Here is a 20,000-nt window from a genome sequence, read left to right as displayed (position 1 = left end):
AGAGTATATGCGTATACATGTGTTACTGAGATATGTCAATATGTAATGGAATATAGATATATAGATGCACTCACAGATGTATCTGTGAGTGCATCTATATATCTATATGCCCTCACTCTGTCAGTCTGTCTATCTATCTATCTATCTATCTATCTATCTATTTCTATCGCTTTATCTCTTTGTTTGTATGTGTGTGTATACTCTTTACTCTCTTTTACTCTTTTACTTGTTTCAGTCATTTAACTGTGGCCGTGCTGGAGCACCACCGTTAGTTGAGCAAATTGACCCCAGGACTTATTCTTTGGAAGCCTAGTACTTATTCTATCGGTCTCTTTTGCTGAACTGCTAAGTTATGGGGACGTAAACAAACCACCATTGTCAAGCAATGTTGGGGGGGACAAACATACACACATACATACATATATATATATACACATATGTACGACGGGCATCTTTCAGTTTCCGTCTACCAAATCCACTCACAAGGCTTTGGTTAGCCCAAGGTTATAGTAAAAGACAGTTGCCCAAGGTGCCACGCAGTGGGAATGAGCCCGGAACCATGTGGTTGGTAAGCAAGCTACTTACCACACAGCCAATATATATCTAAATGGAGCTTTAATTGGTTATGGCATACAGCTGGTATCCTTAAATTTGCCACTTGGTGGGGTTTTGTCTTACAAAGTACTTGGTGACCCAGTGATTGCGTCACGTACTAAACACTGGCATTGGCACCATGTAAAAAGCAACGGTGATGGCGCCATCTAAAAACCATCCAGTAAACTCTATGAAGTAGTTGATATTAGGAAGGGCACCAAGCTGCAGAAACCATGCAAAAACCAAACAATGGATCCTGGTGTGGCTCCTGGCCTCACCAGCACCTGTCAAACCTTCCAACTCAAATCAGCATGGAAAATAGACGTTACATAATGATGATATTGCACTTGGCAATACTGATGATTCTACAGACATGATGACTAGTAGCATGTATATATATAAAGTAAGACACCCTTATCTGTCCCCTCTATATCTTAAATCCCTCAACTGGCACAAAACCACACCCACTCAATACTACTCCCCACTTCCAGTTGAGGTATTTTTGTCGTGCAGGTTACTTGGTCACCCTGTCAGTGCTGGTGCCATATAAAAAGAACTGGTACTGGTACCGTGTGAAAAGTGCTAGTAATGGTTCCACATAGAAAGCACTGATGCTGGTGCCACGTAAGACGTATCCATTACACTCTGTGAAGTGGTTGGCATTAGGAATGGCATCCAACTGTAGAAAACAGTGGTTCCCAAACTTCTTCAGGCTATCGTCTCCTTGGCGCCCAGGCCACATTCCTAGCACCCCCTTCCCTCTCCACCATAAATATAGACCACTTTCTGCAGCAAATTCAAAACAACTGTATTTCACAAATAAAACTTAGACCTAATTACTGTATCGATATATATTTTATATTTTTTTACATATATCATCCCATTTTGGCCAGCCCATTATCATTGCACTTTTCTTCAACGTTCCCCTACCCCCGCCCTGGATCTTTCCACCACCCCCAAGGGGGGAGGGAGTACTGTCCACTTTTAGAACCACTGGTATAAACCAGGCCAATACAGAATATGGGACCTGGTGTCACCCCTGGCCTTGCCAGCTCCTGTCAAACCATCTAACCCAACACATGCCAGCATGGAAAACGGATGTTAAATGATGATGATGATTAAAAACACCCTGTTCAGCTTGCTTTTCGATAGGCAAAAAGTGCTTTGCCCGTAACCAAGTACTATGCATAAATGTAAGTGTGTATTTGTATGTGTGAGTGCATGTGTGTGTGTGTGTGTGTGTGTGTGTGTGTGTGTGTGTGTGTGTGTGTGTGTGTGTGTGCAAATCTTTGCTCGCAGATTGCAGGGCCAGATTGTCCCTTCATCAGTCATCAACTGCATATCACAAAAGTTTCAATATGATAACAGTATTTCTCTCACTATGAAAACAGTTCCAACAGTGTATATATATATATTCATTGATGTATATATATATATATATATAAATTCATTGATGTATGTATGTATATTGGCTAAACTGGCAAAATGGTCATTCCTAAATACAACAATATATATATATAAATATATATATATGGCACATAAAAAGCACCCACTACACTCACGGAGTGGTTGGCGTTAGGAAGGGCATCCAGCCGTAGAAACACTGCCAGATCAGACTGGGCCTGATGCAGCCTTCTGGCTTCACAGACCCCAGTTGAACCGTCCAACCCATGCTAGCATGGAAAGCAGACGCTAAATGATGATGATGATGATGATGATATATATATATATATACATATATATTCATTGATGTGTATATATATATATATATATATATATATTCGTTGATGTTTAGGGTGACTGTAGCTACCACTTAAGTAGGCTGTAAGTCTGTTTACTGAATAAATAAAGTATAGGGTAAGGTATCGACATCAGATATGGTGTATTTGTGGGTTTCATACTTTGTAAACCCCGGAATCTATGAGATGAAATACAAGTAAATACATTCTAACGGAGGAGAGGAAAGTTTATTTTCTCTTATATTATTTCACAGCCATCAATTTGTTTTCTACCCCTATGTGGGTGGGATATATATATATATGTGTGTGTGTGTGTATGTGTGTGTCTGTGTGTGTGTGTGTGTTTCTATCCGTGTGAAATAAAATAACTTTGTTTTACATACATATATATATATACACATATATACATATATATATTGTAGTGCCAATTGAATCTGAGTAATTGTTGTCACAGCTGAATGCACAGGTGTTTTAATTATTTTTCATTCTTACTCACTACTAATTAAACAACAACTCTGATGTAAACAAGCTAATGGAATTTTATGCGGTCAATCCATTTGCTAGAAATAGCAGACAAATTTTCTTCAAATGTCACGCTATAATCTAAACAAGATATATAAATAATGAAAGTGGTTTTGGTGGAATATCGTTGATCTAATTTTTTCTTGATTAGGTCTGACCAGGGGCTAAAAAGCAATAGCTACTTAACAGTGAACAAGACAGTGAAAATGCTATTATGTGTGTGCAAGTCTTTGCTCACAGATTGCAGGGCCAGATTGTCCCTTCATCAGTCATCAACTGCATATCACAAAAGTTTCAATATGATAACAGTATTTCTCTCACTATGAAAACAGTTCCAACAGTTTATATATATATATATATATTCATTGATTTATATATATATATATATATATATATATATAATAAATTAGAGACAAAACCACTATTATGCAAATCAAACAAAGAAAGACTTAAGCCAATACATAAAATAATTTATATAAATTAAATTTAATTAAAGACTTAAGCCAATACATAAAATAATTTATATAAATTATATATAATTAAATTTAATTTATATAAATTATTTTATGTATTGGCTTAAGTCTTTCTTTGTTTGATTTGCATAATAGTGGTTTTGTCTCTAATTTATTATAATATATATATAAACGATTTACTATGTAAACGATTTACTAGAAATAGCAGACAAATTTCTTTCAAATCACACAGTCATCATCATTATGTTTTCCATGCTGGTATGGGTTGGCAGATTTGAGAGGAGTTAGAAAGCCAGAGAACTGTACCAGGCTCACTTGTCTGCTTTGCCATAGTTTCTATGGCTGGATGCTTTTCCTAATGCCAACCAACACCAACCACTTCACAGACTGTACTGGGTGCTTTCTATGTGGCACCAGCACCAACAGGGTGACCAAATAATTTACAAGACAAAGAACCATTGAGGATCAGTGGTATTGAAGGACATGGCTCTGTACCAGTTAAGAGGTTAGTGTATAACAGACGGATGGAAATAGGTGTCTTGGGATAGAGGAGATACTTGGCCACCCCAGTTGGAGAAGAAAGGAGAGAAAAGAGAAATAGAGTTAGAGTAAAAGATAGAGAGAGACATACAGACATTAGTCTAAAAATAAGGAAAGACACCTTAGACAATATTCTTTTATTCTTTTACTTGTTTTGGTCATTTGACTGCAGCCACCTTTAGTCAAGTAAATTGACCCCAGGACTGATTCTTTGTAAGCCTAGTACTTATTCTATCGGTCTCTTTTGCCAAACTACTAGCATGGAAAGTGGGTGTTAAACAATGATGACAATGATGTATGGATATGTCACTTACCTTACAAACCCGTGCAACTCGTGAATATATTTTCTTCCCACAGTTGCCATATTCTACAGCCAACTCTCTCAAGAAAAACAGAACTTGGTCTTTTGTATTGAACGAAGCTACAAACTGTGGTTCTACAACAGAGAAGAAAAAGAAAAGGGTTTAGTTTCAGAAATTATTAGTCAATTTATGGTTTAACTCAAGGAAGTGACAAATTATAGATAAGCAACAGAATTTTATCTTCTTACAGATTAAATTTTTCTTTAATCCTTTAGCATTCAGATTATCCCATCATATGTAATGCTTATTCATTCACATTATTTATTTATTCACTACACTCTCGGAGTGGTTGGCATTAGGAAGAGCATCCAGCTGTAGAAACTCAGCCAGATCAGATTGGAGCCTGGTGCAGCCATCTGGTTCACCAGACCTCAGTCAAATCATCCAACCCATGCAACCCATGGAAAGCGGACGTTAAACGATGATGATGATGATTATGATTATCTTGAATTAATCCTGTATTATCTTGTGGCTTTGAGATTTCAATGATGCGATTGTTTATTTTTAGAATGACGTTATGGGGTAGGTGTGAGAGGCCAGATCTGGCTGGTTCGGACATAAGACAGGTAGAACATATTTGTGCTGGATATGGCCAGATTAAATACTGAAGGGTTATAATGCTGTTGCTCTCCCCAGACAGGCATAGTTGTGTGGTTAAGAAGTTTTGTTTCCCAAAATTTGGTTTTTGGTTCAGTCCCAATGTGTGGCACCTTGGATGAGTGTTGTCTATAATAGCCCCAGGATGACCAAAATTTTGTAAATGGATTTAGCAAACAGAAACTGGAAAAAGTCTGTTGTATACATGTATGTGTGTATGTGAATAGAGGGGTATGGGTATGGAGATGCGTTTTATTATTTTTTTTTGTTCTTGTTTCCTTGTCTTGAGATGAAGTAATAGTTCTTTTCTACTCTAGGCACAAGGCCTGAAATTTTGGGGAAGGGGACATTTGATTAGATTGACCCCAGTACGCAACTGGTACTCAATTTATTGGCCCCAAAAGGGTGAAAGGCAAAATGTAAAGACAGACAAAATACTGCTGGTATTGTGAACGTTTCTCATTTCTTTATTGCCCACAAGGGGCTAAACATAGAGGGAACAAACAAGGACAGACAAAAGGATTAAGTTGATTATAGCAACCCCAGTGCGTAACTGGTACTTAATTTATCGACCTCGAAAGGATTAAAGGCAAAGTCAACCTTGGCAGAATTTAAACTCAGAACGTAGCGGCAGACAAAAGCATTACGCTCGGCGTGCTAACGTTTCTGCCAGCTCGCCACCTTTCATGAAGCAGTAATTGTAAAGGAGCATTTTATCATACAGGCATTGGTCCTTCATTTAAGTTCATCCATGAAAACATGTCCAAATATGGGGAAATCACCTTACTTGTAAAGAAGTGAGGGCTAGTAACAGGAAGGCCACATGGCCATAGAATATCTGCCCCAATAGATTTCATCTGACTAATGCAAGCATGAAAAAGTGGTCAGAAAAATAATGGTGAGTATGATGATATTGATCACTAAAGTTAGATTCATCATCAAGATCTCTTAACTGATGCAGCAAGTCTTTGGGGTGTCACCCGAGATGCTTTTTGCAATCAGCTGTCACCACTAGTTTCTGTTCTCTGTCATGCTTTGCAGGGTTGCAGTATAGTGACCATTTCAGTCCTTCATGTTGTCAAACCAAGATTTTCTCTGTCTGCCTCTCTGGTGCCCTTCAACTACGCCCTGAATGATGGTTTTTGGATAGGGAGTTGTGGCAGGTTATGGGGACTGCACCATACAAGCTTACATCTTTTTACCAGCACAAGGGGTGCAGTGTATTTGTTTACTTGGCACACAAGAACTTTCATTAAATTATAAGTATGATCCACCCAACAAGGTTCTTCAACACAGTTTCCATCTAACTTGTTTCCCCTCACACGGCACGGGTCAATCTGAGGATACAGAAAATTACAGTTACCCTAAGCTGCCTTACAGTGAGATTGAACCAAGAACTTCATGGTTGTAAGGCAAAATACCTTAATCTTTCAGCCATACTACACCAATCGTATGAAGGGTACTGTAAAGTTCTTAGCTTCGGGTAAACGAAAATACAGGAGGATCAGTTAATTATGACTTTATTCAGCATACTTCCCTTTCAAATTCAAACACTTGTTGTAGCAGACCTTCAGATTTTCAAAGTCCTTGGAAGGTTAGGTCTCCAACCAGGCCTTTCATGATGCCCTTAAAACCAGAATCTTTTCAGCATCCCCTCATATGTGTGTGTGTGTGTGTATTTTCTTTAATCTTTTATCATTTATTTGTTTCAGTTATTGAACTGTGGTCATGCTGGAGTACTGTCTTGAAGGATTTAGTGAAACAAATAAACCCCAGTACTAATTTTTTTTTATTAAGACTGGTAGTTATTCTGTCAGTGTCTTTTGTCGAACCACTAGGTTATGGGGATATAAACACACCAACACTAGTTGCCAAGTGCTGTGAGGAGACAAACACTAAGACACACATATCTACATAGATATATACATATCTACATATATTCGACCAAGTGTGCTACCGTTACACCAACGCACAAACCTACATATATATATATATTATATAGATCGCCATGTTGATTCGTAGCTACTGCACGCATTTTTTTTCTCTCCAGCTTTCTGTGTTTTTCTCTCTCTGTGTATCTTTCTGTTGAAGAGTAGGCTCGAAACGTTAAAGACTTGTTTTTTTATATTTCCTGAGCGCCATACTAATACAATTGTTCGTTTGTTTTCCACCTGCCTTCGTCTTTTGTTTTTTTCATAAAGCTTCCCGTTATATATATATAATATATATGAGTATACCCGCAGAGTATGCATGCAGCAAGTTTAGATGGGCAGGACACGTCGCCAGGCTCACCGATAATCAGTGGACCCGCACAGTTGTCGAGTGGTCCCCGCGTGAGCGGAAACGACCACCCAGAAGACCACCATGACTGTGGAGTTACGATTTCAGGAGGATGATTGGGATTACGTGGATGAGAAACGTGCAATCCAGAGAGGAGTGGACAGCATGCTGTGACCAGCAGTGTCAAATGGACACCTGACGGACTGGTCGGTCAAGGTGATAAATATACATATATATATATAGGAGTGGGTGTGTGGTAAGTAGCTTGCTTATGAACCACATGGTTCTGGGTTCAGTCCCACAGTGTGGCAAACCTGTTGTATATATGTATATATATATGTGTGTGTTTGTCCCCACAACATTGCTTGACAACCAATGGTGGTGTGTTTACGTCCATGTAACTTAGTGGTTCAGCAAAAGAGACCGATAGAATAAGTAAGTGCTAGGCTTACAAAGAATAAGTCCTAGGGTTGATTTGCTTGAGTAAAGGCGGTGCTCCAGCATGGCCACAGTCACATGACTGAAACAAGTAAAAGAGTATATATATATGTGTGTGTGTATGTGTGTGTGTGTATGTGTGTGCAACACAAAAGCACCCATGTGGAGCGGTGTAAAAGTGCCTGTGTGGTGCCACATAAAAAGCACCCAATACACTCTGTTAAGGGGTTGGAATTAGGCAGGGCTTCTAGCCATAGAAACCATTCCACATCAGACTGGAACGTGGTGCAGCATCCTTGCCAGCACTTGTTAAACTGTCCAACCTATGCCGGCATGGACAATGGATGTTAAATGAAGATGAAGATGATGATGAAGATGATGATGATGATATATACATATACATACATACTTATATGTGAAATATACACTTATGGTAATTAACTAAATAATGGTACACGCTACCAAAGCATATTCACTCAGGGGCCGCAGTAGTAGTTCTTCATTACATACACAGGCACGAATTACACACACATATATATATGTATATACATACATAACACATAAACACACACACACACACATACATATATACACACACATACTTATGAGCATATGAATGTCTGTGTGTGTACATATATGCATATATATATAATTAATATTTATATATATATATATATATATATATACACACACATTTATTTGAATGCATACGTGTATGGGCACACAAATACACACACACACACACACACACACAAACACACACACACAAACACACACTTTTATAGACACAAACATTCTTATCCCAGAAGTATATTAAATTTAATACATCTCTATGTATTATGGAGTATTACAAACCCCATCTCTAAAGTTTCACTGCTTTGACAATGGACAAGACCGCCAGCCTTTTCTGTTCGTCTTATGCATGTGATTTGATGAATAACAGTTGATGTCATGGGCCATGTGAGCGCCTTGTGATGTCAGCTGTTGTTAAACACTTTTATCTGTTAATATTCTATTCAATGAAATACTCGGTGCAGTCTTTTACCTAAAGCTGGCAGCATGAAACACTTAGAGATGGGCTTGCAATTCTCTTTGCTCTCTGTGAGCATGTGCGTGTGTGTGTGTGTGTGTGTGTGTATGCATGTATAAATATACATGTATATATGTGAGTGCATATATATATATGTATAACTATGTGCATGTGTGTGTATACATATACATATAGCTATGCATATATATATACATATATCAATGTATACACCCATGCTAGCATGGAAAGCGGACGTTGAACGATGATGATGATGATGATGATGATACATGTATACATATACCTAGGTATATATATGTATACATATATCTATGTGTATATATGTGTGTTTGTGTGTGTGTGTGTGTATGTGTGTGTGTGTGTGAATGAATATATCTATATCTATGTATGTATATATCTATATTTATGTATGTATAGATCTATATGTGTGTGTGTGTAGAAATATATTATATACCTATATATATATAGAAATATATTAATATATACATATAAATATATATGTATATATATATATATATATATATATATATATATATATATATATATATATATATATATATATATATATATATATACATATACATATTTATATATATATATACATATATTTATATATATATATACACATATACATACACACATATACATGTGTGTATACATATATATATATATTTATGTGTGTGAGCGTGTTCTTTAGTTCTTTAATTTGTTTACAACATCATGAAGGTCATACTGGAGCCTCAACTTAATACATATATTGTATCTACTGTGTGTTTGTGTGTGCATGCATGTGTGTGTACATGTGTGCATGTGTGTGTACATGTGTGCATGTGTGTGTACATGTGTGCATGTGTGTATGTATGACAGAGAATGCATTCAAATGATGTAGATATTCTATAAAAGAGGAAAAGAGCATTGAATACCTGTTGCTGAGATTATTTAATTATTTATTTAAACTGAATTCCTTTGTGATGAGGCGATGCAATGTTCACACCTGCATCTCATGATGACAAGTAAACTCATGCCACAAAATAAAGACATTTAATTTAGATAAATGTTATCATCATCATCATCATCATCATCATCATCATCATCACCCCTAACACCACCACCACCGTTGTCATTGTCATCATCGTTGAACATTATCATCGTTACTTTAGATCTAGGGTGCAGGCATGGCCATGTGGTTAAGAAGCTTATTTTGCCATGATGTGCTCTGAGTTTGGGGTTCAGTCCCACTGTGCAGCACCGTGGGCAGATGGTCTTCTACTACAGTCCTGCACTGGTCGTAGATCAGTGACTGAAGTAAGTGAATGATAAAAGAAAAAAATCTGTTTTCCATTCTAGGATGAGTTTGATGGGTTGTAACATTCCAAGTCAGTTCTTAATCAGAATTACGACCCTACTACATGTACTGGAATCCAACATGTGTTTGAACCCTACATGAGTTGCAACACATTATGTTGCTTAAACATTCTATTTTATTTTCTGTAGTTAGATACCCTTCCTAAAATCAACCACTTAAACGCGGTTGTTCTTGGATACAGGCTTGTCACCTTTATCCCTCTCCCGCTGAGCATTCCTAATCTTGCTGGCACATGGATGCTGGTGCCATGTACTAAAAGCATCCAAACTTGTGTCACGTAAATGCAGCCGTGCCAGTGCTGCATAAAAGCACCCAGTACATTCTGTAAAGTGGTTGGCATTAGGAAGGGCATATATATATTTCTTTACTACCCACAAGGGGCTAAACACAGATTAGACAAACAAGGACAGACAAACGGATTAAGTCGATTACATCGACCCCAGTGCGTAACTGGTACTTAATTTATCGACCCCGAAAGGATGAAAGGCAAAGTCGACCTCGGCGGAATTTGAACTCAGAACGTAACGGCAGACAAAATACAGCAATGCATTTCGCCCGGCGTGCTAACGTTTCTGCCAGCTCGCCAGGAAGGGCATATAGCCATAGAAACCATGCTAAAACAGGCTTGGAGCCATTGCAGATCTTCAGCTGGCCAGCTTCTGTGAAACCATCCAACCCATGCCAGCATGGAAAATGGACATTAAATAATGCTGCCGATGTTGACACTAGTGATGTTGTTACAACCTGAAGCAGATTAAAAGATCCTCTTTGCCCTCAGTTTATTTACTACTAACTTCATTGTGTACCCTGGGTTCATTTTAACCCCTTACCTAGCTAAGACGAGTAACCTGCCTTCACTTAATTTGTCTTTTTCAGTGTGTGACAAGTAAACTCGTCAAAAACATACACTTTCAAAAACAGCCACAGATGAATTTATATGTCAATTCTCGCCATTTCTCGGTTTTTATCTGTTTTTTTTCTTTTCCAAATCCTTCCCAGATACCAAGCTCAGAAGATGACAATTCATGTGACCCTTCTATTAGAAGCTTGGAATACATCAGATGAGAGTGAAAGCTTGTCTGATAAAAAAAATTAGTCCAAAAAGGAAATATTTTCTCCAAAAAAAGTTGCCGAAGAAGGGGTTATTGGCGATACTAGCTCGAGTAAGGTTACCATGTACTTCAATGTTTTTGAGTACTGACCTTTCTATGATGTATGTATTCATCGAAGGCAACATTCCTGGGAAGGTAGGTAGAAGACTGAATGAGAGAACATGAGATGGGGAGGCAAGAAAAGTAAGTGTATGAAAGGATAAACAGAATAGGAGGGGGGAGGGAGGAGGTAATGGAAGAGAGGGAGAGAGAGTAATGACAGGATATGAAATGTATGGGTAACACTAATGACATGATGGTAACAGAAGGCGGTGGATGGCTGGCTGCACAAAATAGGTGATGGAAAGAGAGTATTGGTTCTTTTATTCTTTTACTTGTTTCAGTCATTTGGCTGTGGCTATGCTGCAGCACCACCTTTTAGCAAATCAACCCCAGGACTTAGTCTTTGTAAGCCTAGTACTTATTCTATCGGTCTCTTTTGCCGAACTGCTAAGTTACGGGAACGTAAACACACCAGCATCGGTTGATGAGTGATGTTGGGGGGACAAGCACAGACACGCAAACATCCACATGCATACATATACATATATATATATACATACATGAGGGGCTTCTTTCAGTTTCCGTCTACCAAATCCCCTCACAAGGCTTTGGTTGGCCCAAGGCTATAGTAGAAGACAGTTGCCCAAGGTGCCACACAGTGGGACTGAACCCGGAACCATGTGGTTGGTAAGCAAGCTACTTACCACACAGCTACTCCTGTACCTGGTTACACAGACAATCTGATTATCTTTATCATCTGGTCGAGCTTGCACGAGCATTTTTAACTTGCACACAAACACCATCCATCTTGGTCCTGTGTTAGTTGAGGTGTGTGTGTGTGTGTCTTTGAGGAGACATCCAATGTCTCAAGAAAGTTGATCATCATACATTTTATGCTACTGAATGTTTTTGTTTTAGCCATGACAGGCAAGAAGAGATATCATGGGCCTGGGAATAGGGGGTGCAGGAGATGCACTCACACCTCCTAAAATTCTTGTGGTGTGCAAAATCAAAATATGCACCCCTACTTTGCACTTCTACTTAAAAAAATGGTGAGTAAAAAAAAACGATCTGTAAAAAGTATCTTGAATTAGTTCTCTTCTCAAAGAACAAAGAACATAAATAAATAAAACAAATGACATGACCTTCTTTGTAAAAATTTGAGGGCCTGGGTTTGCACCCCCTAAGCAAATTTCATTCCCAAGCCAGTGAAGAGGTTGCAAGCCTTCAGCTCAATACTGCTCCATTTCTTGAAGCAGGGAAGTAACACAGATTTAGAAACTCAAGTCTTTATTTTACTGACCCTGGATGGAAGGAAACAGAAACTGACCTCACCAGGTTTGAACTTGGAATGCAAAGAGCTGAAAGAATTGCTCGAAAGCATTTGGACACTACTGTAACACTACTCTAACATCTGTGCCAAAATTGACCACCTACCATCAGTATTAGTGGTGGTGGTGGTGGCAGTAGTGGTAGTAGAAGTGGTGGTGGTAGTAGTAGTAGTAGTAATAAATAAACTCGATAATAATAGTTACTGATAGAAAAGAAAACTCATTTATTTTCATTAAATATAATAAGGTAAATATATAAAACAAAATAACATTAAAAAAAACATTCCAGCAGCTTTCCTCTGGCTACCTCCTCCAAGAAAAAAAAAACTGTAAAACAAATGCAATAAAAACAAAAAACAAAACAAACACCTCCAAACCCTTAGACCAATCAACAACAACAACAACTACAACAACACCAGCAGCAGCATCAGATCACTGCTGTGTTAGCTATATACCTAGGTACAGTCCATTAATTTTCTCTCCAACACAACATTACTTTAATCTGTATGTTAATTGACTTTTCCTTGACAGGTAAATAAACACCATCTCCAAAGATTTATAGATTTTAGGTGAAAAATAAACTGCATCAAGATTTGGCAACCATTTATTTTATAACTTTATTTGTTCATTTATTTATTTATGCATTTATATTAGATGTTTGGTGGTTCAATGTTTAAAGTACCCCCTATGTTGCCGCTAGGTACAGATATATTTGCTTTTAAAACCCTTTCAATTTCAACTCTATACGAAGCTGTGTTTTGTTTCCTATGAAGCAAGAGTCCTCCAATATTAGTTTCCAGGTGTTTATATTTCAATTAAAATGTTCTGTCATAATTGATATCGAAAGACCCATTTTGTTAATGTACATTCTGAATACCTACTGTTTAATTTACTGATTAAGTCAACAACAATTTATAAAGGGTGCCCTCTATATGGTTGAACAGTTAAAGTATGTTATGAGTTTAGAGATCAATTAAGCTGGAGCATGTTCTGAGGAATTGCAGTCAGTTTTCCTTGGGCCTTACAGTTAAGTATAAAATTCCTCCCTGCATGGAAGATGCCAGTTTATCGTAGGATTGACCCCAAGCTAACATTGGTATACATTTTTTCAGCTGAGTGATCTGAAGCAATGTCAGATGAAGTGTCTTGCCCAAGAACACAGCACACTGGTTTGTGAGAAGGCACAACCTTGCAGTCATGAGCCCACACTTAGAGCTAGTGGAGGCATGTGGCTTAATGGTTAGGGTGTTGGATTCATGATCGTAAGGTTGTGGTTTCAATTCCTGGACTGGGTGATGTGTTGTGTTCTTGAGCAAAATACTCCATTTCACGTTGCTCCACTCCACTCAACTGGCAAAAGTGACCAACGTCCCATCTAGGTGGGGAATTTATATGCCATGAAACTGGGAAACCAACCCTTATGAAACAGCATAACTCAAGAAGGTAACTTTACTTTTTTTTAACACTGGCGTCAATGACATTCAGATAGTGCTTTTTATGTGCCGCTTGCATGGGAGCCAGTCAGGGAGGTATTGGCATTGATGCCGATGCCAGAACCCCCTACTGGGTCCCATGCTGATGGCACATAAAAGGCACTATCTGAATGTGATCAATGCCAGGCCTGCCTGACTGGTGCCCATGCCGGTAGCACATAAAAGCAATATCCAAATATGGCCAATGCCAGTACCCCCTGACTGGCTCCCATGCCAGCGGTATGTAAAAAGCACTATCTGATCATGATCGATACCAGGCCTGCCTGACTGGCTCCTGAGCCAGTGACATGTAAAAAGCACTCACTACATTCTCAGAGTGGTTGGCGTTAGGAAGGGCATCCAGCTGTAGAAACATTGCAAGATCAGATTGGAGCCTGGTGCTGCAGCTGACTCTCCAGAACTCAGTCAAACTGTTCGACCCATGCCAGCATGGAAAACGGATGTTAAACAATGATGATGATGACACTTAGACCTCTAGTGTACTTGTCATCTCACATGGTTGAATGACCTACTAGAAATAGCAAGTAATTAAAACCATGCACACAAGTCTTTAAAATCAAAAACAAAAACAGAACCTGTTGTACTTTGAGAGGGTCATTACACAAATAATAGACAAATGTACAAATAATAGACACATGTACTGTTCTATTTCATTTCTCTTTTTATTACTAGTCAACTGATTCATGAATCAATTATTTGATTAGTTAACTCTGTTTACTCTTTTACTTGTTTCAGTCATTTGACTGTTGTCATGCTGAAGTACCACCTTTAGTCGAGCAAATCAATCCCAGGACTTATTCTTTGTAAGCCTAGTACTTATTCTATTGGTCTCTTTAGCCGAACCGCTAAGTTACAGGGACATAAACACACTAGCATTGGTTGTCAAGCAATGTTGGTGGGACAAACACAGACACAGAAACATATACACACACACACATTTATATATATATAAATATATATATAAAACCCATGCTAGTATGGGAAACGGACATTAAACAATGATGATCATGATGATATATATATATATATATATATATATATATACACACACGGCAGCCTCCTTATATATACACACATATATATACGATGGGTTTCGTTCAGTTTTTGTCTACCGAATCCACTCACAAGGCTTTGATTGGCCTGAGGCCATAGTAGAAGACACTTGCCCAAGGTGCCACGCAGTGGGACGGAACCCGGAACCATGTGGTTGGTAAGTAAGCTACTTACCACACTGCCACTCCTGCACCTAACTGGTTAATTGGTTAACTAATTGAGTAGTAATAATGCAAAGTGAAGGCACATAGCTTAGTGGTTAAAGTGTTCAGCTCACAAATGTAAGGTTTTGAGTTTGATACCTGGTGGTGCAGTGTGTTCTTGAGCAAGACACTTTATTTCTTGTTGCTCCAGTCCAATCAACTGGCAAAAATGAGTAGTACTTATAATTCTGTAATTCAAAGGGCCAGCTTTGTCATATTCCATGTCACACTGAATCTCCCTGAAAATTATGTTAAATGCACACGTGTCTGTGGAACACTCAGCCACTTGCACTTTAATTTCATGAGAAGGTCATTCCATTGATCAAATCAACTCGAGCACTTGTCGTGGTAACTGACAGAGTGCCAGTTAACAAAAAGTGAAATGTCTGTGTTAATTACTGGCATAATGACCCTCCCAAAGTACAACAAATTCCCATTTTAACACACATGTTCACACCAAGAATCTTGCAAAACAAATACAAAAGCAGAACAGATTGGATAATGAAATCTGAAAATAAATTCTCTAATAAAGATAGAATCTATATGGATGGAATGTGTTTGATAAAAAAATGAACAATTTTGCTGGATGAGGGCTTACTATTTTTATGGAAGAGTCTGGGGTAAAAAAAACTGTAGACAGCCTTTGAAGGCCTCCAAGGTAGGATTGAGGCTGTTTATGTTCTTGAATAAATCATAAATTAACGACTACAAAGAACACATGGTCAGACGGAATTTCAAAGGAGCTCTAGGAAGAAAAAACATGTTAGAATAACCCTAGAGTAAGGAGGAATTTAGACAAAGTATGGGTGGAAGAGGCTACAAAGACTATGCCTTAAAAACAGATGGGATGGCCATTGCTTAAATGCCTTTGATCATAGGTCAGCTCAATCAGGACTGACCTGGGGTTAAATACCAACAAAAATGACCAAGTTAATTTCCTAGCAAACTGTTCCAAATTGTCATCGTGTCCAGTAGCAAACAGGAAGAAATAAAATTTACTCAAATTCCTTAATATTTCCAGTAGGATTTTTAACTGATTGTAATTTTTTCACTTATTAAGAATAGAGAAGAATTTGGAGGGATTTGATAAACTATCTTTTCATTATTAAACTGGTACTTTGAAACCTGGTAAAAAAGTTCAAACGGTTTTATAAGCAATTTTACAAGAGTATATTGCAAAATTTTTGGAGGGTCATACCACCAACAGAAGCACACAGACTGTTTGTATTTTACTTCACTTTTATTAGCAATTAATTAGATAATTGATAAATTAATCAATTAGTTACCTGATTAATTAGTTTGTCAAAGTCCTTGATTTGCAACCTGCAACCTTATCAACAATGATGACACTCTCTTACATTATCTTCACACTATCAAAAACTCCTTGTTTTTTAAACTTTGTTCTCTTACAAATTAAGATTTTTGGGTAGGTATGACCATTCCTAAAGCAAGATGTTCTTGTAGAACAAAACCAGACAAGATAAAATCAAAAGAGAGCTAAAATCTACAAGTCTCATTATATGAAATATCTTTTTAATAATGATTTTATTGCATGCTGGAAAATATTTCTATGGCTCTAAATTAACCATTTTCACAACAGTGTAAAGCAATTTTACAATACAGAGCCACTTAAAATTATGAAACGGCAACTTACCATTCAACCACTTAGAGCTAGAGGGAGCTGTTTTCAAATAATCATATGCTAATTTACCATCTTTAGTATACACACTTGGTCGATAAATTTGGGGTCTTGCCTTTGAAAAATCTGCAAATGTTCCTGAATAAATTGATACTAAGTCTTCTTCAGAAGTTTTACTGTCTGCAAGAGAAAAAAACACAAGATTGGTGAGAGAATGAAAATGGTTTTGATTGAGCAAGCATTAAAATAGCAGCTGAGTTAGAGATATACCTTTATGTCTTTTTTTAAATCAGTGAAGGTAGAAAACTTTCTAAAATTATATAATATTTGGTTGAGAAGGTTACTTTCTCATCATATGGTCTCAAGTTCCCACTGTATGTTGCCTTGAGCAAGTGTCTTCAACAATAGATTGGGATCAACCAAAGAGTGGATTATGAGTAGATTTGGGAAATGGAAACTTAAAGAATCTTGTCATTCATTCATACATACACACCTTGACTGGCGTCCATGTCGGTGACGTGTAAAAAGCACCAACCGATCATGGCCATTTGCCAGCCAGCTCCGGTCCCTGTGCCGGTGGCTCGTAAAAAGCACCCACTACACTCACGGAGTGGTTGGCATTAGGAAGGGCATCCAGCTGTAGAAACTCTGCCAGATCAGACTGGAGCCTGGTGCAGCCTCCTGGCTTCCCAGACCCTGGTTGAACCATCCAACCCATGCTAGCATGGAAAACGGACGTTAAACGATGATGATGATGATGATGATGTGTGTGTGTGTTTGCATGTACCGTTGTCTTGATATGTTATGCTTATTGCAAACTAGCTTTTATCACCATACGAGCAATGTTGTTCATGTCCGATATTCAATGAAAAAACATGTCTGCCCATGGCAAATATTACTATGCTTGGAAACAAGTGAGGGTTGGGGACATCAAAGGCACCCAGCTGTAGAAAATCTACCTCAACAATTTCTATCTGACCCATGCAAGCATGGAAAAGTCAGATGATTAATACAAATTGCCAGAATAAATATTGGTTTCAAATTTTGGCACAAGGCCAGCAATTTTGGGTGTTGGTGGTGGTCGTGGGAAGTTGATTACATCAACCCCAGTGCTCAGCTGGTGACTGTTTCATCAACTCTAAAAAGGATAAGATGAAAAGCAAGGTTGACCCCGGTAGCATTTGAACTCAGAACGTAAAAGCATTCTGATAAGCATTCTGCTGGTGCGGTAACGATTCTGCCACGTCACCGCCTTGCAGTGTACTTAAAGTATTGGTTTCATGTATTGGCACAAGGATAGCAATTTTAGGAGAGGAGATAGGTCGATTATATTGAGCCCAATGCTCAACTGGTACTTACTTTACATTATTTACATTTGACAGATATTTGTCATCATCTTGTTTGTTGTTAACACAACGTTTCGGCTGATATACCCTCCAGCGGAAACGTTGTGTTAACAACAAACAAGATGAGGACAAATATGCATCAAATGTAAATAATGTACATAATTCTTCATCTCTTAAATTTAGAACTGGTACTCACTTTTTGACCTCAAAAGGATGGAAGGTGGCACTGAAACTCTAACTCTGGTGGCACTGAAACTCTAAAATCAGAAGAATCGCTGCTAAGCATTTTCTTTCCAGTTTGGTGACAGTTCAACCAATTTGCAGCCTCAGTGCCAAAATAAATATCGTTAGGTATTTTGTCCAAATCACTAAATGATCCAGTCAATGCACCACCCTCAATAGAGAATAAGCAAGACAGACCAATGAGAAGTATTGGTCAATGAGCAAGGTAACATTTTCCCATACCTAGACATGTTTTTTTTTCTGGAAGACTGGAAAACAAACAAAACCTCACCTGTACGAAGATGATGATGCTTGCTTGCAAGCATCATGTGATGTCAAGACATGGGAACACACACACACACACACATGAGGGGCTTCTTACCAAATCCACTTGCAAGCTTTGATTCATTCTGGGGGGCTGTAGAAGAAGACACTTGCCCAAGGTACCATGCAGTAGGATTGAACTCAAAACTGTACGAATGGGAAGCAAGCTTCTTAAGCACACAACCACAACATGCAGATAAATAATGGACTAGACTATACAGAAAGCAAACATACAGACAGGCAGAACCACAAGCACGCAGACAAAGCAAAATGAGGATTTATTGCCAAAAGCACAAGGACAGAAATTTAAATCCATTCTAGCACTTGATTGGTGCTTTATCAACCCTGGAAGGATGAAAAGCAATGAGACAAACTTGGAGGAATTTGAACACCAAATAACTAAATACCACATAATATTTTTACCGAATAACTTAGAGATTCTACACTCTTAGACAATTCGGTTTAGCAATTTACTACTCTCAGTCTGCCACTCTTAGAGAAACTAAAATCACAGATGACGTAGATAAACAAAGCAGAATTCAGATGTACAGAAGAGAAATGGTGAAGAGAGTCTGCAAGCGCTAATCACATATAGATTCCCTCTTTCACACACACACACACACACACATACAGACATAGATGTATTAAAAACACTACATCAATATCAACAACCCACCGCCATCACCACTGCTACTACAATGGCAACCATTCACTGTTACAGTCTGCTGGGTTGGAATGACACAGCATCTGAACATGACAACATCAGCACCATTATAATTGGTCAGTCAGTGTATCACCTGCTTATGTCTAGACACATCACAAGGACAAACTATGTAATTTGGCCCACACAGTCACTAAGCCTAGACACATCAATAACAGCTCACATGACAATGCAATGATACTAACATGTGCTGCCACGACAAATATCTATATACAAATATATATACATACAAATTATATATATATATGGCACATAAAAAACACCCACTACACTCACAGAGTGGTTGGCATTAGGAAGGGCATCCAGCTGTAGAAACACTGCCAGATCAGACTGGAGCCTTGTGCAGACTCCTGGCTTCCCAGACCCTGGTCAAACCGTCCAACCCATGCTAGCATGGAAAATGGACGTTAAACGATGATGATGATGTTATTGTTGTGTTTAGGTATATACACTGGTTTGTAGGATCCTGTGGTGTGTTGATTATGTGTGTATGTTTGTAGATCTATCTATCTATCTTTTTTCCTATTTGTCTATATACCTGTTTGCCTGTCTGCT

The 20,000-nt window shown here is 38.2% G+C and overlaps 1 protein-coding gene across 1 annotated transcript in view; it reads right to left on the bottom strand.

Moving 5' to 3' along the window:
• The window catches only part of LOC115214964 (semaphorin-2A), a 488,260-nt gene that overhangs the window by 34,362 nt on the left and 433,898 nt on the right, over positions 1-20,000 (bottom strand). Inside the window, exons 8-9 of the mRNA XM_029784060.2 lie at positions 16,848-17,012; positions 4,183-4,304 (exon numbers count right to left, since the gene is read on the bottom strand). Coding sequence (XP_029639920.1) covers positions 4,183-4,304; positions 16,848-17,012 — 287 coding nt within the window. The remainder of the gene's footprint in view (positions 1-4,182; positions 4,305-16,847; positions 17,013-20,000) is intronic.

This window comes from Octopus sinensis, linkage group LG8, assembly GCF_006345805.1.
Source record: "Octopus sinensis linkage group LG8, ASM634580v1, whole genome shotgun sequence".
Lineage (NCBI taxonomy): Eukaryota > Metazoa > Mollusca > Cephalopoda > Octopoda > Octopodidae > Octopus > Octopus sinensis.
Note: the sequence above shows the minus strand (reverse complement) of the source record. Positions and strands in the feature narration are given on the sequence as shown.